The following is a 16991-nucleotide window of genomic DNA, read 5'->3' on the forward strand; positions in this document are numbered from 1 at the left end:
TGGTGACACTTTTCTGTTGGTTTAAGGCACAGACACACTGTCCAACAGAAATGACAGACATTGGCACGTTGTTGTAAACATGGCACAGGTAGTTTTTGGTATAAAATGTGAACGTCACCCCAAGGAGGGGAGTCTGTCACAGCCTGACCTGCTGGAGACACCACAGCTCCTTGAGGAAGAATGTTCTGGATAAGGGAAAATAAACAACCTTGAGAGGCCGACCCTGCTCATTCCCACTCCTTCTTTGGCTGTGGGGCTGGGAGAAAAAGATTTTACAATCTCAGGGTCACCTCGACCTCCAGAGCCCCGAGACCCTGGGAGCATTGTCCACACGCCCCGGGGCTGTGCCATTCCCTGGGGAGCTGTTCCAGTGCCCAACACCCTCCAGGGAAGGTAAAATCCATCTTCCCTAAAATCCTTCTTCCCTAAAATCCATCTTCCTAAAAGCCATCTTCCCTAAAATCCAACCAAAACCTCCCCTGGCACAGCTCCATCAGGGAGCAGAGCTCTCTGTGGCTCTCAGGAGAAGCTGCAGACCACTTGTGCCTGAGGAATTTAAAAATAAACATTAAAAAAAACCCAACAAGATAAAAAATAGATATATAAAAAATTTTAAAAACAACAATAAAATATAAATAATTGAAATAAATAAATAATCTAAATTAATTGAAAAAGCAACAGCAAGCACCAACATCCCTCCTGCTCCCTGAGACCAGAGCAGCTTGTTCTGCTGAGGCAGGGAAGGACTCCAGAGGTCAGGAAAGAATTCCAAGAACATCAGAGGTCAGGGAGGAATTCCAAAGCAGAGGGAAGGACACCAGAGGTCAGGGAAGAATTCCAAGAATATCAGAAGTCAGGGAGGAATTCCAAGGACACCAGAGGTCAGGGAGGAATTCCAAGGCAGAGCTGCCCTTCAGCACAGTGGGATCACCTGGAATTTCCAAGAGGGAGCAAAAAGCAGCAGGAGAGCTCAGTGAGTCCTGCTCCTCACCCCTGTTTGTATCCCCTAATTCTGTCCAGGCCCAGGATTTGCACTTGGCAGAATATCTTGATTTCAGGGTCTGGAGATGGCCCAGTGCTGCCACATTTTCACCTTCTTGACAAAAAGCAAATTCCAACGAAAAGAAATTCTGTGAAACCACCACCAATATTCACAGAAATTGCTGTGCTGGCTTTGCACTGTGCTTCTCTTGCCATATTTACTCCTAACACTGGGAGAAGAAGAAAAAGGTCTGGAAAACAGGACTTCAAACAGAAGAGGTGACTTTCCATGGGATTTTTCTGATTCCTTTTGCAGGAATGATGCCTCACCCCCAAGCCTGCCCTGGATTTCAGTGTGGTTTTATTGTTATGGGAACAAAGTGATACAGGAAAAAATAAAAATCAGTGGTTCTAATTTGATATAATGGCAAAAAAATCACTGCTAAAACAATGAAATTCAGCTGGATTAGCCCTAATAACAGCAGCACTAATTAAAATTATTGCAGTTCACTCTTACTGTGAGGCTGGTGAACACCTGAGCCTCTCCCCGGGCAGGAGTGGGTGAGTTTGGTTTTGGGGGTCGTTAGTTCAGCCTTGGTGAGCTGGGCAAAGGGGGCTGTTAAAGAGCACTAATTACCTGCCACTAATTACAGCAGCAATAACAACACCTCTGTGTCAGAATCTGAGGTATTGATGATCCCGAGGTTGTAGAAAGTCTCACAATTCGTCTGTGCTGTTTCAAGGTTGTTTATTCTGTTTATCTCTAACATGTTCTGCTGCCCTGCCGCAGCTCTGTCCTGCAGGGCAGCGTGTGGGGCTCTGCCCTCAGTGGGATGGTACAAACATTAAATACCACAAACTACCTGTGCTGGATTTACAATAACGTGCCAATATCTGTCACCTACGTTGGACAGTGTGTCCCCAGCCTGAACCAACAGAAAAATGCCAACACCACAGTGAAACATGGAGGGCATGAAGAAGGAGAAAAAGGACAAGGCACACCCAATTTCCTCCATCTTGTCCCCTTTGGAACCCTCATCTCGAATCCTAAAATTTTACTTTTGCACCCGTGCCACACTTAATTATTGCTTCTATCAAACACTCAGAGCTGGTAATTCATCCTGTAAGATTGAAAACTCTTTTCCATGGACAGAGATCACAGCCAGTGTCTCTGGGGGCTCTGTCCAGGGGGGTTCCTGACCCCTGCCAGGGTCCCAGGGCAGCCAGAGGGAAGCCCTGGATTCCCACACAGCCCCTCCACTGAGAGGATCCACACTCACATCCCATAATCCAGGCTTCCCTACAAATCCAGCTGGACTCATGAACATATTCATGAACATTTTTGGTAGGAAAACAGGGAAATAAATCAGCAGCTCCTTTGTTTCCCTGTTCACACGGCGCCCACCCTGTGCTGGGCTGGACAGGCCTGGAGCAGCCTGGGGTCATGGAAGGTCCCTGCCCATGGAACAAGCTCCCTTTCAAGGTCCCTTCAAGCCAAATTATTAAGGGATTATTTCATTTGCAACTTTCTCTCTTCCATGCCCCGATGTAGGTTTTTTCCCCTGTTTTTTCCCTGCTGTGGCTCTGAGTGGCAGAAGTGAAGAAGAAGCTCCTGCCTGGAGCAGCCTGGGGTCATGGAAGGTCCCTACCCATAGAACAAAATCCCTTTCAAGGTCCCTTCAAGCCAAATTATTAAGGGATTATTTCATTTGCAACATTCTCTCTTCCATGCCCCTTTGAAGGGTTTTTTCCCTTTTTTTCCCCTCCTGTGACTCTGAGTGGCAGAAGTGAAGAAGAAGCTCCTGCAGGAAGAGCCACGAGGAGCAGACACAGAACCAGAGCTGCTCCAAACCCCACGGCTTCTCCAGGGCCTGCATCCCCCTCCTGCTCCCAGGAAAAAGCCAAACCAGCCCAAATCCCGCAGGCTGGGATGGACCAGGCAACACCAGCCTGAACTGGAGAGTGGCAGGGAGAGAACTGAGATTGCAGCTCCTGCCTGGTGACTTCCATAAACTCCTAAAGCTGCACCACCAACCCCATGCACACACCGAGCCCCCGAGGAAGCCACCAGCTCCCAAAACCTCTCGCCCTGACATGGAAATCCTCCTGGTGGGCTCCCAGAGCAGGCAGATCCTGCTGAAAGCTGCCAGATTATTTCATTTGCGGCATCCACGGCGGATCTCCAGCGATTATTTGCTGCCAGGCAGGCTGGAGGAGAGTTTCCATGGCATTGCCTTGGTGACCACGGGCTGCTGCTGCTGCTGGAGCACCCTGACCCCTGCACAGCTGAGCACAGCGCGGAATTTCCTCCTTCCCTGCCTCCTGGTGGCTTTTATGGAGCTCAGCCCCAGGCAGGAGTTGCCTCAGGGGGCTGTGCAGAGCCAGGGAAGCATCCTCAGCCTGGATGAACCTGTCCCTCAGTCAGCTGCAAAGCAAACCCAGCTCCAATCCTGGCTGCTCCTGAGCCTCGGTGCATGAAGAAGAAAATGAAACGGAGGAGACCCAGCACTTCATTAGCCCAGACATCAAAAGCAAATTAATCCATCAGCGTTTAAAGCCTTGGAGAGAGGTCACGCTGAGAGACAGATGTGTTAACAAGGTGCAGGAGTGGCTGGCACATCAAAAAGCAGCTTTGCAGCTTCCTCCCAGGTGAGGAGCTCATCCAGATTTCTGTGGGAGAGCCAGACCCGAGTGTGTCTCCCTCCAAAGCACCTCCAGATAAAGTTTGTGGCAGCACAAAAGCCTCACCCCGAGCTCACATGGCAGGGAATTGTTGCATCTCTGAGCTCCCACTGCTTCCTCTCCCAACTTCTATGGCTGGACCGACTCCTGCCCCAAAACCTGATCCCACTGAAGCTTTCCTCGAGCTCCTTTTCAAACCCAAGGCCAGCAGTCCACAACCCCACAGTGCCTTCCACGGAGATGCTGAACAAAACCCCAAAGGCACCTTTGGGGTGCAGAACTGGGCAGGGCAGGAGTTTGGGGGAGCAGCAAAGGCTGGGAGAGAGGAGTGAGGAGGGAACTGGGGACCTGCTGCCTCGGAGCTGCAGGGAACAGGCTCCCAGTTTGGCTCCCAAAAGAGAATTATGGAATCACAGAACATGGACACGCTCCTCCCGTTACTGCCAAGATGATTCACCTGGTTGGAAAGAGCCCCAGGGATCATCCAGCCCTGCCCAGACCCCAAACAACCCCACCCTGGGCATCCCTGGGGCGCTGTCCAAACCCTCCTGGAGCTCTGGCAGCCTCGGGGCTGTGCCCATTCCCTGGGGAGCCTCAGCACCCTCTGGGGAAGAACCTTTCCCTCAAATCCACCCTAACCTTCCCTGGCACAGCTCCAGCCGTTCCCAGGAGCTGCAGATCCCGAGGAATTTCCCCTCAGCCTCCTCCTCTCCGGGCTGGCTGAGGCACAGAAAAGTCCAGACCAAAACTTCCCATCCTGGTGACACAGCTCCCTGGAGCCACACCGAGCCCAAAGCAGAGTGAGTGACCCCAAAGACACACAGCCACACAACCCCTCCCACTCCATGCACACCATTCCCCAGCAGATTTGATACTTTCCAGGCCAAATTCCTCGTTTAAACAAAAGCCAGGAGCTATTTTGTCTCCTTGCAGCCTTAAAATCAGCCAGCCAGGACTTGACACTTCAGAGTGAGGAAGCAGGAGGGGACAGTGCCAGCGTGGCAGGGGACACTGGGCAGCCCAGGGGACAGGCAGAGCATCCCTGCCCTCAGCCACAGGAACTGGGACATCTGGAGAACACACCAGGAATGTTCTGGAGCATCCTGTGCCTCCTGGTGAGTGCTCCCCCCTGGGATTTCAGCATATGGCTGCAGCAAGCCTGCCCAGTGCCACTGTGATTTTTTCAAACCATCAAACCAGTCCCCCAGGCTGCCATTCCCCTCCCTATCAAACAAGGGACAAGAATTCAATTTGGGGTTTCGAGAGTTTCCAGCTCAGAGATACAATTAGAGAAATATTCACTGCAGATGATGATAAATAACCCTGGGCTGGAGAACCTCGGCAAAGATCTGTTCTTCAGGCGGGTGTGATGACACAAAACCTTCTGCAGGGCTGCTTTACAAGCTTTCCCCTGAGCCCAAACTTGTTAACCTTCATTTCCCTGCCTGTTTGCAGAGGAGTGACAGCTGCAGCCATAAATCCAGCACTCAGCTTGCCTGTCAGAGTTAAAAAATCAAACATGGATGAAACCCTCTGCTGTTACACCCTGACGAGCGAGAAACAGGGAAAAAAAAAAAAAAAAAAAAAAAAAAAAGGAGTGGGAGGAAATCCACGGCTTTAAAATAATTTCTGAAATACAAAAGGAACTCGTGCAAGTCGGGTGGGAAACATGCACTGCGTGGTTTCCTTCCCTCATTACCTGTCTGGGAGTCTGAGCCCGCCTGTCCATCACATCTGCAGGTTAAACCCAGCCCGGGGAAGAGGGAAAAGCTGTTCCAGGGAAAGGAGGGAGCTGAGGAACATCCCCCAGCCACCCCCCACTGCAGCCAGGGAGGGATTCCTGCTGCTCGGGGGTGTCTGTGTGTGCTGGGAGCTGGCCAGGGGTGCCAGTGCCACCATGCCAGCCTGGAAAGGGGGACAGAGCCAGGGAGACCAGCAGAGAAAGGGGAACACTCTTTTGGATATTCTGCAGAAGTGGTTTTTGGGGGGGGTTGTGAGTTGTTCCCTGCATCACCTCTGGCTCTGATGCTTCCAGAGGCACAAATTGGGATTTCTGGCTGTGCCCAGTCTGCAGCCCAGCCCTGCTGGCGCACACAGCAGCACACCAGGGGCTGCTCCAGAGGCACCACAGATGCTCCAGAACCACCCCAGATGCTCCAGAACCACCCCAGGTGCTCCAGAGCCACCCCAGATTCTCCAGGGCCACCCCGGGTGCTCCAGAACCACCCCAGATGCTCCAGAGGCACCTCAGGTGCTCCAGAACAACCTCAGGTGCTCCAGGGCCACCCCAGGTGCTCCAGAACAACCCCGGGTGCTCCAGGGCCACCCCAGATACACCATGGCCACCCCAGATACTCCAGGGCCACCTCAGATACTCCAGGGCCACCCCAGATGCTCCAGAGCCATCCCAGATTCTCCAGGGCCACCCCGAGTGCTCCAGAACAACCCCAGGTGCTCCAGAACAACCCCAAGTGCTCCAGGGCCACCCCAGATACACCAGGGCCACCCCAGGTGCTCCAGAACCACCCCAGATGCTCCAGGACCACCCCAGATACACCAGGGCCACCCCAGGTGCTCCAGAGGCATCCCAGGTGCTCCAGAACCACCCCAGATGCTCCAGGGCCACCCCAGATGCTCCGAACTGCCCCAGATGCTCCAGGGCCACCCCAGATGCTCCAGAACCACCCCAGGTGCTCCAGAACCACCCCAGGTGCTCCAGGACCACCCCAGGTGCTCCAGGGCCACCCCTCAGGGTGGATATTTTGCCCCTGATCCCTTCAGGAATGAAAGGAAAATGCTGATTTTCTCCCATATCCTGTTCTCTCCCCCAGTGGTCTCATTTATTCCCATTTATTGATTGGATTTGAGGCAGCTCAGAGCTGGGAAATTCCTGCCTGATGTGCCTGGGGAACAGAGAGCCAGGGATTTGTGGCCCTGATGCCAGCTCTGCTCCAGGTGCAGTTCTGGGAGCTGCCAGCACCCCCTGACCTCCCATCCCACCCCAACCCCAAAAAAAAGAACCAATCCTTGTATAGTCATGTCGAGAAACAGGGAATTACAGGATCCATCTGTCTGCAGCAAAGCAAATTCCCTCTGGAGTATATAAAATTAACTCCTATTTTTTTTTTTTTGGTTTTTCTTTTTGGATTTGTTTTCTCTTTTTTTACTATAGTCGCAACTTTCAGATTTGTCTGCATGTGGGACAAGGAGAGGACAAGGACAGGGAGAGAGAAGATGTTAATCTGGACAGGGATCAGGCAGGAGAGAAAACTCCTGGGAAAGTGGTCTCCTGGCCCATCCTCCTCGCTCTAAAAAAGCTTTGCCACTGATGCTCCGGGGCCTGTGCACAGTGTTTTTTCCCAAATTGGGAGTCAGGCTGTCTTTAGGGCTGTAAACCAGACAGTGCAAACAAAAATAGAGCTGGAAAAAGAATGTGAGCAGGGATGCCAAACGTCCCTCATTTCCAAGAGTCTCGCTCCTCTCACACATCAGCTCTCCACTGCTAAAAAAGCATCTTCATCCTGGGACACAGAGCCCGGGAGGAGCTGGCAAGGTGACATTTTCAATTTGATTCATCATTCTGGGAAATCTCACTGTCCCTGGTTACAAATCCCTGCCTGGGCTGGCACAAGGGGGGTGGAGCTGTTCAGGTGCCCAGGGGGAAGGGGCATTGCCACCCTGAGCATCTTGAATCCACTCCTGCCTGCTCCCCCCGTGCCTTCACAACGTTTTTCTCACTTTAATCTGATTTAGAGGTGCAAGGCTCTGTTCCCATTCCCAATTTTATCATTTCTTGCAAGAACCCAAAGTCACTAAAACTGGGAAAGACTTCCAAGATCATCAGCACACCACTAACCCACATCATGAAATGCCACATCCACATCCATTTTCCCAACATTTTTCAGGGATGGTGACCCCACCACTGCCCTGGGCAGCCCCTTCCAGTGTTTAACCACCCTTGCAGTAAGGAAATATTTCCTGAAATGCCCCCTGACACAGAGCACATTGCAATCCTGCTCTCAGGGAACAAAAAAATCCCAGGAAACACAAGATGGATGCAGAAACCTCCTCAGCTGATGGTGCTCCAGCACTTCCACCCCTCCTGTCTCAACCCAAGCCACTCCTTGCTTCCCAAGGTGCCAAAATTTTCCTGCCTCAGCCTTTCCCAATTCCCTCTCTGCTCTCTCTGCTTTTGTCCCTGCTTTTCCTGGAGGCTCCAAGGAGGATGGGAGGTGCTAGAGGGACCTGCCTGGGGCACTGAGACATCTCTGGGGTCCCTGATCACGGCTGGCACCGGGCAGACCCCGCAGCTGTGCCTGGGGCTTGTCCTGTGTCACCGAGGGGCTGCCTGTGGAACACAGATCTGCTGCCCTGCTCAAAGCCACCCTCACCCTCCTCTCCCAAAGCCAGTCCCAGATGAAAAGCAGAGATCTGGCTGGCAGCAGAAGGCTCAGACCCCACAAAAGCCCCTCGGTGGTGTGGAAGCCACTCCGTGCCCGTGTCCCTCTGCACAAAGCAGTGCCAACCCTGCCCGGCCTGTCCCAGCAGCAGGGACTGACTGGGATTTCCACACATTCCTGATGGGATGCAGCTGCCAGGAGCTCTCTGCTCTCCTTCTGGGGGCTGGATCCTGCTGGGTTTATTTTACCTGCCAGCTGAAACTCAAACATCCCGGCTGCAGCCGCCAGCCGCCGGCCCCGTGCCACCCCGGGGCTTTGGAGAGGGGTGGTGTGGGATCAGGGCACTGGGGATAGATCCAGATGGGAAAAAAACCCACATCTGGGGGGTTCTGCACGCTGTGGGACACTGAGCACACCCCCAGTGTGCAGGCAGCAGGGAAAGCTGTCACTGTCCCCTGCCACTGTCCCCTGCCACTGTCCCCTGCCACTGTCCCCTTCTATGCCAACCCCTCACCAGAGGGAACAACTGGTGGCACCAGTGAGGGGAAGCAGCACTGGGAAAGGTGCCTGCAGTTCCACAGGGAATTTTGGGATATTCCCACGGCTGATGAGCACATCCAGAGGGAGCAAAGCTCCCACTGCTCTGGCTCTGCCCGGGGTGCCAGCACCGGGGTGAGCTCCGACCTCAGCCCTGCCCTGCTGAGGGGCTGCTCCAAGGCCCGGCAAGGGAAGGATCTCTGGGATCTCTTTCCCTTATATAGTAAAAAAAAATATCCCAAGGGAAGGAAAACAGAGCAGGGGAGGAGCCCTTAAATTGGAGAAAAGGGGGAGAGAGGAGGCTCCGTGTGGTTTATCCGTGACCATGATCCAGCAGTGAGCCGGGACACCTGGAATTTCCCTGCCACCACTTCTTGCTGCCCTGCCCCTGATCCCTGATTCCCTCTGAGGTGGGAACGACACCTTCCAGGTGGAAATCTCCACGTGGGAGCTGCTGCTGGCTCTGAGCAGTGGGGATCCCCAAGCTGCTGCTGACCTGACAGCAAGAGGGCCTGGATGTGCAATAAAAATATTTGGGGCACAAAAGATGGAAAACATCCCTTTCTTCCCAAAGTTCCCCAGGAAAAGTCCTTCCCCGAGGTGGAGACAGAATTCAGGTTATCCCCAAGTTGTGGAAAAAGCAGAATTTCCATCCCTGATGTGTTCTCCACTGATCCAAACAAAGTTTGGGGTGAGTTGTCCTCTCACTGCTGGGACCTCAGAGGGGGAGCAGGGAGGGAGAGCTCAGACAAAACCCAAACACAAACACAACCCAAAGCACCCCTGAGGGCAGCATGAGTCTCACACCATCCATGCCACAGCCACAAACATGCTGGGCTGAATTTGCACATCCCAGCCTGGGCTGGGGGAATCAGTTTTCCTCCAATCCTGCCAGAGTGCGAGTCCTGAAAATTGGATCCTGCAAAAATCTGGAAGAGAGAACAAGTTTTGCCGGCTGAAAGAGTGAATCTCAGCTCAGGGTAGTATTTTATTGACTCACAACTCAAAAGGAATTTCAGCAATTTTCTTCAAACACTGCTGAAAAACCCTGCTCTGCTTTCTGAGTAAGTGCTGAGCTTTCCATGCCAAACCAATTTTTCAAGCCAAAATTGACAAACGCTAAAACAGGACGTCACTGCTGAAGCGAGCGCTACCTTCAATCGCACAGAATGACTTTTTTACTCCAGAATAATAAAATGTTCTACTCAAAACCAACACTCCTCTCACTCTGACAAGCCACGGACCACTGGGTGCACCTCAAGGTCAGCTCCTGCTCCAAAGGCAGCTGCTCCCAACCAAACACGCCATGGATGAGGGATCAGAAAAGCAATTAAAAGCTCTTTGAACAGCAATAGCTTGGAACAAATACTAATTTGTACTTCTCTGCTGAAGAGAGAATATAAAATAACGTTTCTAGTGCCATTTGATGTAAATGGAGCTTTTTATGTGGAATCATTACGAGTATCAAGGGCTCCTTCAGTGAATTCCTCTGGGAAGATGAGTGGGGGGCTCATGGATCATTTCCCTCTGCAGGGTAACACCGGCACCTCTCCTGGGCAAACGGGGGCTCTGTCCTTCTCCTGGGTACCCAGAGCTGGGAATCGAGGCAGGCTGAAGGAGCAGCAATGATTTCCTCAGAGCACTCAGTGATGCTGACTCTGGGGCAGAGAGGAATCAGTTTTCCACTTGGAAACGTCCAGGAATAGGATCCCTGTGCCAGGGATGCCAGCCCACCCGCCCAAAGGTGGTGCCTTTGGAGTGCCCCGTTCCCTGCTCAGTGCTGCAGTGCCATGGCACATTCTCAGAGCCTCTGGAGAGCTGTCAGCTGCGGCGAATGCAGAACAAAACTCATCCAATGTTCTGAAATCGCCTGGAAGATTAATGCAAGGATCTTTGTACTTGGCTCTCCTCATCCGTGGGAGCGCTCGTTGTGCTGGGGATGGACGGATTAATACATTAATAAATAAATAAAAAAAATTAAATAAACACAGCACAGGAGGGGAAGGAAAAAAACCCAGGGAGGACTCCACAGCAGGCAATTAACCTTTGAAATCCAAGCTGTGCTGCTGCTAATGAACAGCACCCTGGAAGCTCTGAATTCCCAGGCACGTCCCAGGTGGAGCTGGCTCTGACCCCTGCGGATGTCCCGGGCAGGATCCGACTGCTCCCAAGGCCTGCAGTGCCAAGGAAACACTTCCCAACAGCAGCTGCCCCATCTCCTGCCACCAAGGGGCTGTGCTGCCCTAGAAAAGCTCTGCAGAGCAGTTCTGGCATCTCCTCATTGCCCCAGGAGCCTGGAACAGAACCCCTGGAGGGTTTGGAATAAGAGTTTGGAATAGGTGTTAGAGAGAGATCCTCCCCTGGGAGGGTGGGCAGGCCCTGGCACAGATTCCCAAAGAATCTGGCTGCCCTGGGGGTGTCCAAGGCCAGGCTGGATGAGGTTTGGAGAAGCCTGGGATGGTGGAAGGTGTCCCTGCCATGGCAGGGGAGGGAATGAGATGTTGGTATTTCGAGTCCCTTCCAACCCAAATGATTCCATGATTCCACAACTCCACCCAAACTCTGGGCACTAAAGGGGGTGGTGCCATTTAGCCAAGAGCAGTCAGGTGAGCAGACTGGTGGGAATTTCACATTCCCATAAAAATACAGACTGAAATCCTGAGGGGCCTTGGACGTGGCCAGGGCTCTCTTTGTCTGGAGGCTGTGGCAGCACAACCTCAGCTCCTCCTGACCTCTGCTCCCTCTGACAGGGATCCAGGGAATGGGATGGAATTGTCCCGCAGGAGGGTTAGGTTGGATTTGAGGGAAAGGTTCTTCCCCAGAGGGTGCTGAGGCTCCCCAGGGAATGGGCACGGCCCTGAGGCTGCCAGAGCTCCAGGAGGGTTTGGACAGCGCCCCAGGGATGCCCAGGGTGGGGTTGTTGGGGGGTCTGTGCAGGGCTGGATGATCCCTGTGGGTCCCTCCTAGCTCAGGATGTTCTGTGATTCCAAAGACAAAGAAGTCCCAGGAGCCTGGTGGGTTTTGCCTCCAGCCTGGCACCTTCCAGCCAGGATTCCCTCATCCACAGGAGCTGGACAATGATGCTCCAGTGCCTCAAGAGGGCTCCGTCAGACTTCTCTGCAGAGCTCTGCCGCGTCCCAGCATCAGGGGAGGAACAGCGGGACCAGCCCTGCTCCATCTCCCCCCAGAACCCCTCACCCTTCCCACACACGCAGAGCACTGATGCTTAATAAAAATAAATAAAATAAATTTTAAAAAAATCGATTTTCTGTGTCCATCTATCTGCAGAGCCACTGGGGACTGTGGAAAAGTTGAAAAAAAAAAAAAAAAAAAAAAAGCAAGAAGCCATGAATAAATTTTATAAAAGGGATTGAGCATTTCCCTATGGACACTGAGGATTGGGATGGGTTTCCCTGGGGTTGCTGCTCTGTTTTGTTTGCAGTTTGATCCAACCAGAAAACAGCCTAAAAAAAGTGGTCAAAGTCAAGGGCAGAGAAGCTGCTGAAGCTCTTTCACTCTGAATAAATGGTGGGAAGAGTTGGTGGGACAGGTTTCCTAGAGAAGTTGTGGAGCAACCCAAGATGGATCTCATGGACCTGAGATGGATCTCATGGACCTGAGATGATGGATATCATGGTCCTGAGATGGATACCATGGACCTGAGATGATGGATATCATGGAAATCCTCGGGTAGATCCATGTGAATGCAGCGTTCCCGTAAATTTCATCAAGGGATTCAACAACTCCGGACACTGAATTGTTCTTCTTCATCATCAAAAAGGAAAATCTTATTAACATATGGACTCTGAATGGAAGAAAAGACTGACTGCCGAAATCTTGGCCTCAGGTGGAATTTTCCCTATAAAAACCGCTTGTGCCAGGATGGAGGTGTGTGGGCATGGAGGAAAACCTCTGCTGAGGCTGATTTCTGGTGCCCACCCGGGCTTGGCTCTGCTCTTTCCTTGTGGCTGGCTAGATAGAATTTGATTGCAAAATAAATATTTTAGTTTTTCATATTAATTTGGCTGGACAAATTTTCATTTCTAGCACCACTGTTTTTCCTGTCAGGCTGATGACCCCAAAGGGAGCCATTCCCTGTCCCTCCACCCTGACACCACGCTGTGGCTCCGGGACACTGTGCCCAGACACCTCCTCCTGCCCTCCACACGGAGCTGCCCCACCCCGAGCCTCGCAGCCAATTCTCACACGAGGGGGGCTCCCAAATCCCCCCGCTTTGCCCACAGAAGCCACAGGGGTTTGTGCCAAAATCCAGAGCAGTTTCCTGTTGGATTTGGACAGTGCCTCAGCCCCTGGAACGCAGCTGGGAGCAGAAGTTTTGTGTGAGGTGTCACCAAGCTGGGCTCTGACACTCCACACCTCATTATCCCAATGTCCCAGGCACGTGGGAGAACTTTTCCAGGTTTCACTTCCATTTTCCTCCCTTTTTATTGGGCAGTGCCTGCGAGCAGAGCTGGCAGGAATCTGCCACTCTGCAGCCAAAAAGCTTGGGAGCCTTTATTGCCATTGGCTTTGAGACACCCTAAAGCCAAGCTTTTACAAGGTAAAATCCAATAAAAGGCAGCCAGCTACAGCTCTCCTTTGTTAGCAGCAAGGCTGTAATTATCCCAGTTCGCCTTTATGGGACTGACTGGGGACACACTCCATGTGATCCCTGGATTTTCTCCTGCTGCCTGCCTCAGGTTTTCCCCAAGCTCCCATCACAGCAAAATCCAAGGGCTGACAAAGCTGTATCTGCCTGACAAAAGAGTATCCATGCAGAAATGAGGGATGAATGGCCTATTCAGAAGGCACTGACAAGGTGTATTTCCCAATTTTAGAACTTCTCGTGGAACAGCGAAGCAGGATTCAGCAGGGAGCTGACAGGGACAGCTCAATCTCTGCTGGGTTTGGACACTTTGCTGTAATTCTGATTTGTTGTTGCATGGCTGAGGTTGTTTTAGCTGAGTCCCGTTTTTTGGTTTTTTTTTTTTTTTTGAAAGAAAATAAGTCTTAGTCTAAAACAGAGGAGGTTAAAGTACTGAAGTGCAGAGAAAATGAAGTAGCAGCACTCCAGAGAGTTTTTTGTCATGGTCCTGAGCAGTGCTTAATCCTGGGAAATGATGGAGAAGGAGCTGCAGAGCCTCTTGTGCTGCCTTTGGGTGGATTGTGCTGCTCTGCCTTTCCTCCTCATTGCCAAACAGACAGACCACAGAAGAGAGGAGGAGCAGCTTTAAAAATAACCCTGACCTGGTCATGACCCTTGCAGGGAAGGTTTTGGGGAAGCACTGGATGCCTTTGATCCCAGAAAAACAGATCCTGGTGACACAAGAAATTCCCGAGCACGCCTCAAGAAAACAGTGGAAAATCCCCAATTTTTCCAAGCAAGAAAAGCCCAGAAGAACAGAACTTTGCCAGGGTGACCTAGCGGAGATGCTCTCCTGTCTCAGCTCCCTCTCCCATGGCACAGCCCTCCCTCTGAAAACTTCAATAAAGTCCTACTCACACCCCGTGAGAACAAATTAAAGGGTTTGGAGCCTTCAGGGACACCCTAATTTCTTTTTCTTTGTTGCTTGTAGTATTGCCTGATAGTTTAAGTCTTATTTGATGGTCCAGATCAAAGAAGAAATTCCTGCCTGGGTTATCTCCAGCACAACTGTCAGACCAAAGGTATTTCCACCGCAAATATTCCTACTTATATGAATAATTCCCAGCCAGCGAGCAGCCAGGCTCTGAGCAGACACATCCAACACTCACATCTCAGCTCTGCAGCACTTCAAAGTGTCCCACACCCCAAAGGCTTCTCCTGCTCCTCACGGGATCATCTTCAGCCCCGTTTCCAACCACGAAAATCCTCGTTCCTCCTGAAATCACCTTAGAGCCACCCCAAGCCACCCCTCCAGGAGCACCCAAACCCCGAGGAGCCCCCGAGGTCACTCACCTGCTCGTGGTACTCGATGCCCATGCTGAGGGTGTTGATGAGGATGGCGATCATGATCCCGCGGTTGAAGTATTTGCTCTCCACGATCCTCTTGAGTTTGGTGCCGAACGCCTTCCAGAGCTTCACCACCTTGTTCCTCTCCTTGGTTTTCTTCTTCTTCCTCCTCCTCCTGCCCCGCTGCTGCTGCAGCTGGTCCCGGTGGTCCCCGTGCCGCAGGTCCTGCGTGAACTCGTAGACGCCGTTGCTGTCGGAGTCGCCGTTGCTGTCGGAGTCGCTGAGGGCGAACTCGGGGTCGTCCAGGAGGCTGGCGCAGAAGGGACAGTCCTGCAGATCACAGCTCAGCCCAGGGCCACCAGCGCTGGGCAGAGCCCCGGCCGCGCTCAGCCCCGACAGCCGGCTGGGTGTCCGGCGGAGAGCTGCGGGGACAAGGGCACCGTGAGACACCGAGAGACACCAGGGGACACCGAGAGACACCGAGAGACACCAGGGGACACCGAGAGACACCGAGAGACAGGAGAGACAGCGAGAGACACCACTGAGAGGCACCATGAGAGACACCATGAGACAGCAAGAGACACTGGCAGCCACTGAGAGACACCATGCACCAAGACCCACTGCTGAGAGCCACCAGACACTGAGAGCCACCACGAGACACCGAGACACTGCTGAGAGCCACCAAATACTGAGAGCCACCATGGGCCATGAGCCACTGCAAGACACCACTGAGAGCCATCGTGCACCAAAAGTCACCGTGGGCAACCAAGAGCCACCGAGAGCCACCATGTGCCAGGAGACATTGTGCACCAAAAGCCACCATGCACCAACAGCCACTACATGCTGTGAGCCACCAAGAGCCACCACATGCCAACGTGAGTCATTCCCCCTTGTCCTGTTCTTCCCTGGGAGCAGAGCCCAATCCCCCCGGCTGTCCCCTCCTGTCAGGAGCTGTGCAGAGCCACAAGGTCCCCCCGAGCCTCCTCTTCTCCAGGCTGAGCCCCCACTGCTGCTCCTCACAGGAATTGTTCTCCAGACCTTAAAAAAGCCTTCCATCCATCCATCCATCCATCCATCCATCCATCCATCCATCCATCCATCCATCCATCCATCATCCATCCATCCATCCATCCATCCATCCATCCATCCATCCATCCATCCAAGCAGCTCTGGTTCTGCCTCACTTTCCCCTCTTGGTCCCTTTTCCCACCCTTCACCCCCTCCATGGCCTCTCCCTCATTTTGTGTCCCAGGCTGAGGGAACACTGATGGGCCCATCCCTCCCTTTCCATTACTCCTGATTATCCCTGAGCAGGCTCCCATCATTAACGATCTCTGAGCGCTCCCAAGCTGTTCCACCCAATTTAGCCACCGCTGCCGTTTAGTTCCTAATGAGGAGGGAGAGGGAGAAGGGACCAAAGGTGGCTGCTGGGATCACAGCTCGGAGAGTCCCCGAGTCCCCTCAGCCTCCTTCAGCCTTTAATAAAGCTCAGGTGGATTCGCTGCCTGAGGCACAGGGCCGAGCGTTCAGGGGGATTTAAAATCAAGCACGTTTTGTGGTGTGAGGAGAAATACTGGTTGTCCTGGAGCCAGGGAATGGGAGGACAGGGACAAGAGTAACTGGGATGATTTGGGTGGAACGGCGCCCGGATTTTATTTGCTCATATTTAGGAGTCCAATCCTTAAGTTTCCTCATATTTAGAAACCTTATTCTCAGTCTCCTTATATTTAGGAACCAGATATTAACGGCACGAGCACGGGATCCTTCCCACTAAATTCCGTTTAAGCATCAGTTCCTTGAGGTTCATGGACATAAGGCAAAGGGACAACCTTCCCCTCTCATAGGACCACAAAAAAGACCTCTGAGCTCACCCAGTCCATTAAACCATATCCAAAAATGCCACATCCACTTGTGCTCCCTGTCTGGAGGTGGGACAGTGACCACTTGGATGAGTTTTGGGGAGCCCAGGCTAAAAGCAGTGGCTGCTCCTGGCTCTGAGCCCTGGAGTTCACCCAGCAGGAATGCTGAATTGCAGCCCCAGCTCCAGACCAAGCCAACGCATCCCTTCGCTGGAAAACCAGGATGTGGCAAGAGCCAAAACACGTTTTCTTGGCCTGAATGTCACGTGGGTGTCAGTGGCCTTCAGAAGGGCCTTGGAGGACGGGTCTGGCTCCTGGCACCGCGTCAGAGCCACCGCCAGCATCGGGAATGTTTTGCCCCTTCCGCGGTGTTCCCGCTCAGGACTGAGCCAAGGGGGGAAGGCTCAGCCCAGCCCCGGCAGCAGCACGGGGAGGGGGTTTGCCAGATGGCTTTTAACGCTATCAAAGTGTTAAAAATGATATGAAAAGCCCTGGCGCCGCAGATGTCTTCAAAATACCAGAGTCTCCTTGGCTGCCTGCTAAAATAACCTCCAGCATTGCAGGGCACGGGAACACGGGGAACAGGCTGTACTCGCAGCT

At 52.7% G+C, this 16991-nt stretch overlaps 1 protein-coding gene across 2 annotated transcripts in view; it reads right to left on the bottom strand.

Moving 5' to 3' along the window:
- CACNA1H (calcium voltage-gated channel subunit alpha1 H) overlaps positions 1-16991 on the bottom strand; it is a 159352-nt gene that overhangs the window by 60429 nt on the left and 81932 nt on the right. For both annotated transcript variants that reach the window (XR_012058231.1, XM_030284645.4), the window contains exon 10: positions 14539-14954. Coding sequence is in view for 1 of the 2 variants with exons in the window: in XM_030284645.4 (XP_030140505.4) it covers positions 14539-14954 (416 nt within the window). In the remaining variant the exon portion in view is untranslated. The remainder of the gene's footprint in view (positions 1-14538; positions 14955-16991) is intronic.

Source organism: Taeniopygia guttata, chromosome 14 (genome assembly GCF_048771995.1).
Source record: "Taeniopygia guttata chromosome 14, bTaeGut7.mat, whole genome shotgun sequence".
Classification (NCBI taxonomy): Eukaryota; Metazoa; Chordata; class Aves; order Passeriformes; family Estrildidae; genus Taeniopygia; species Taeniopygia guttata.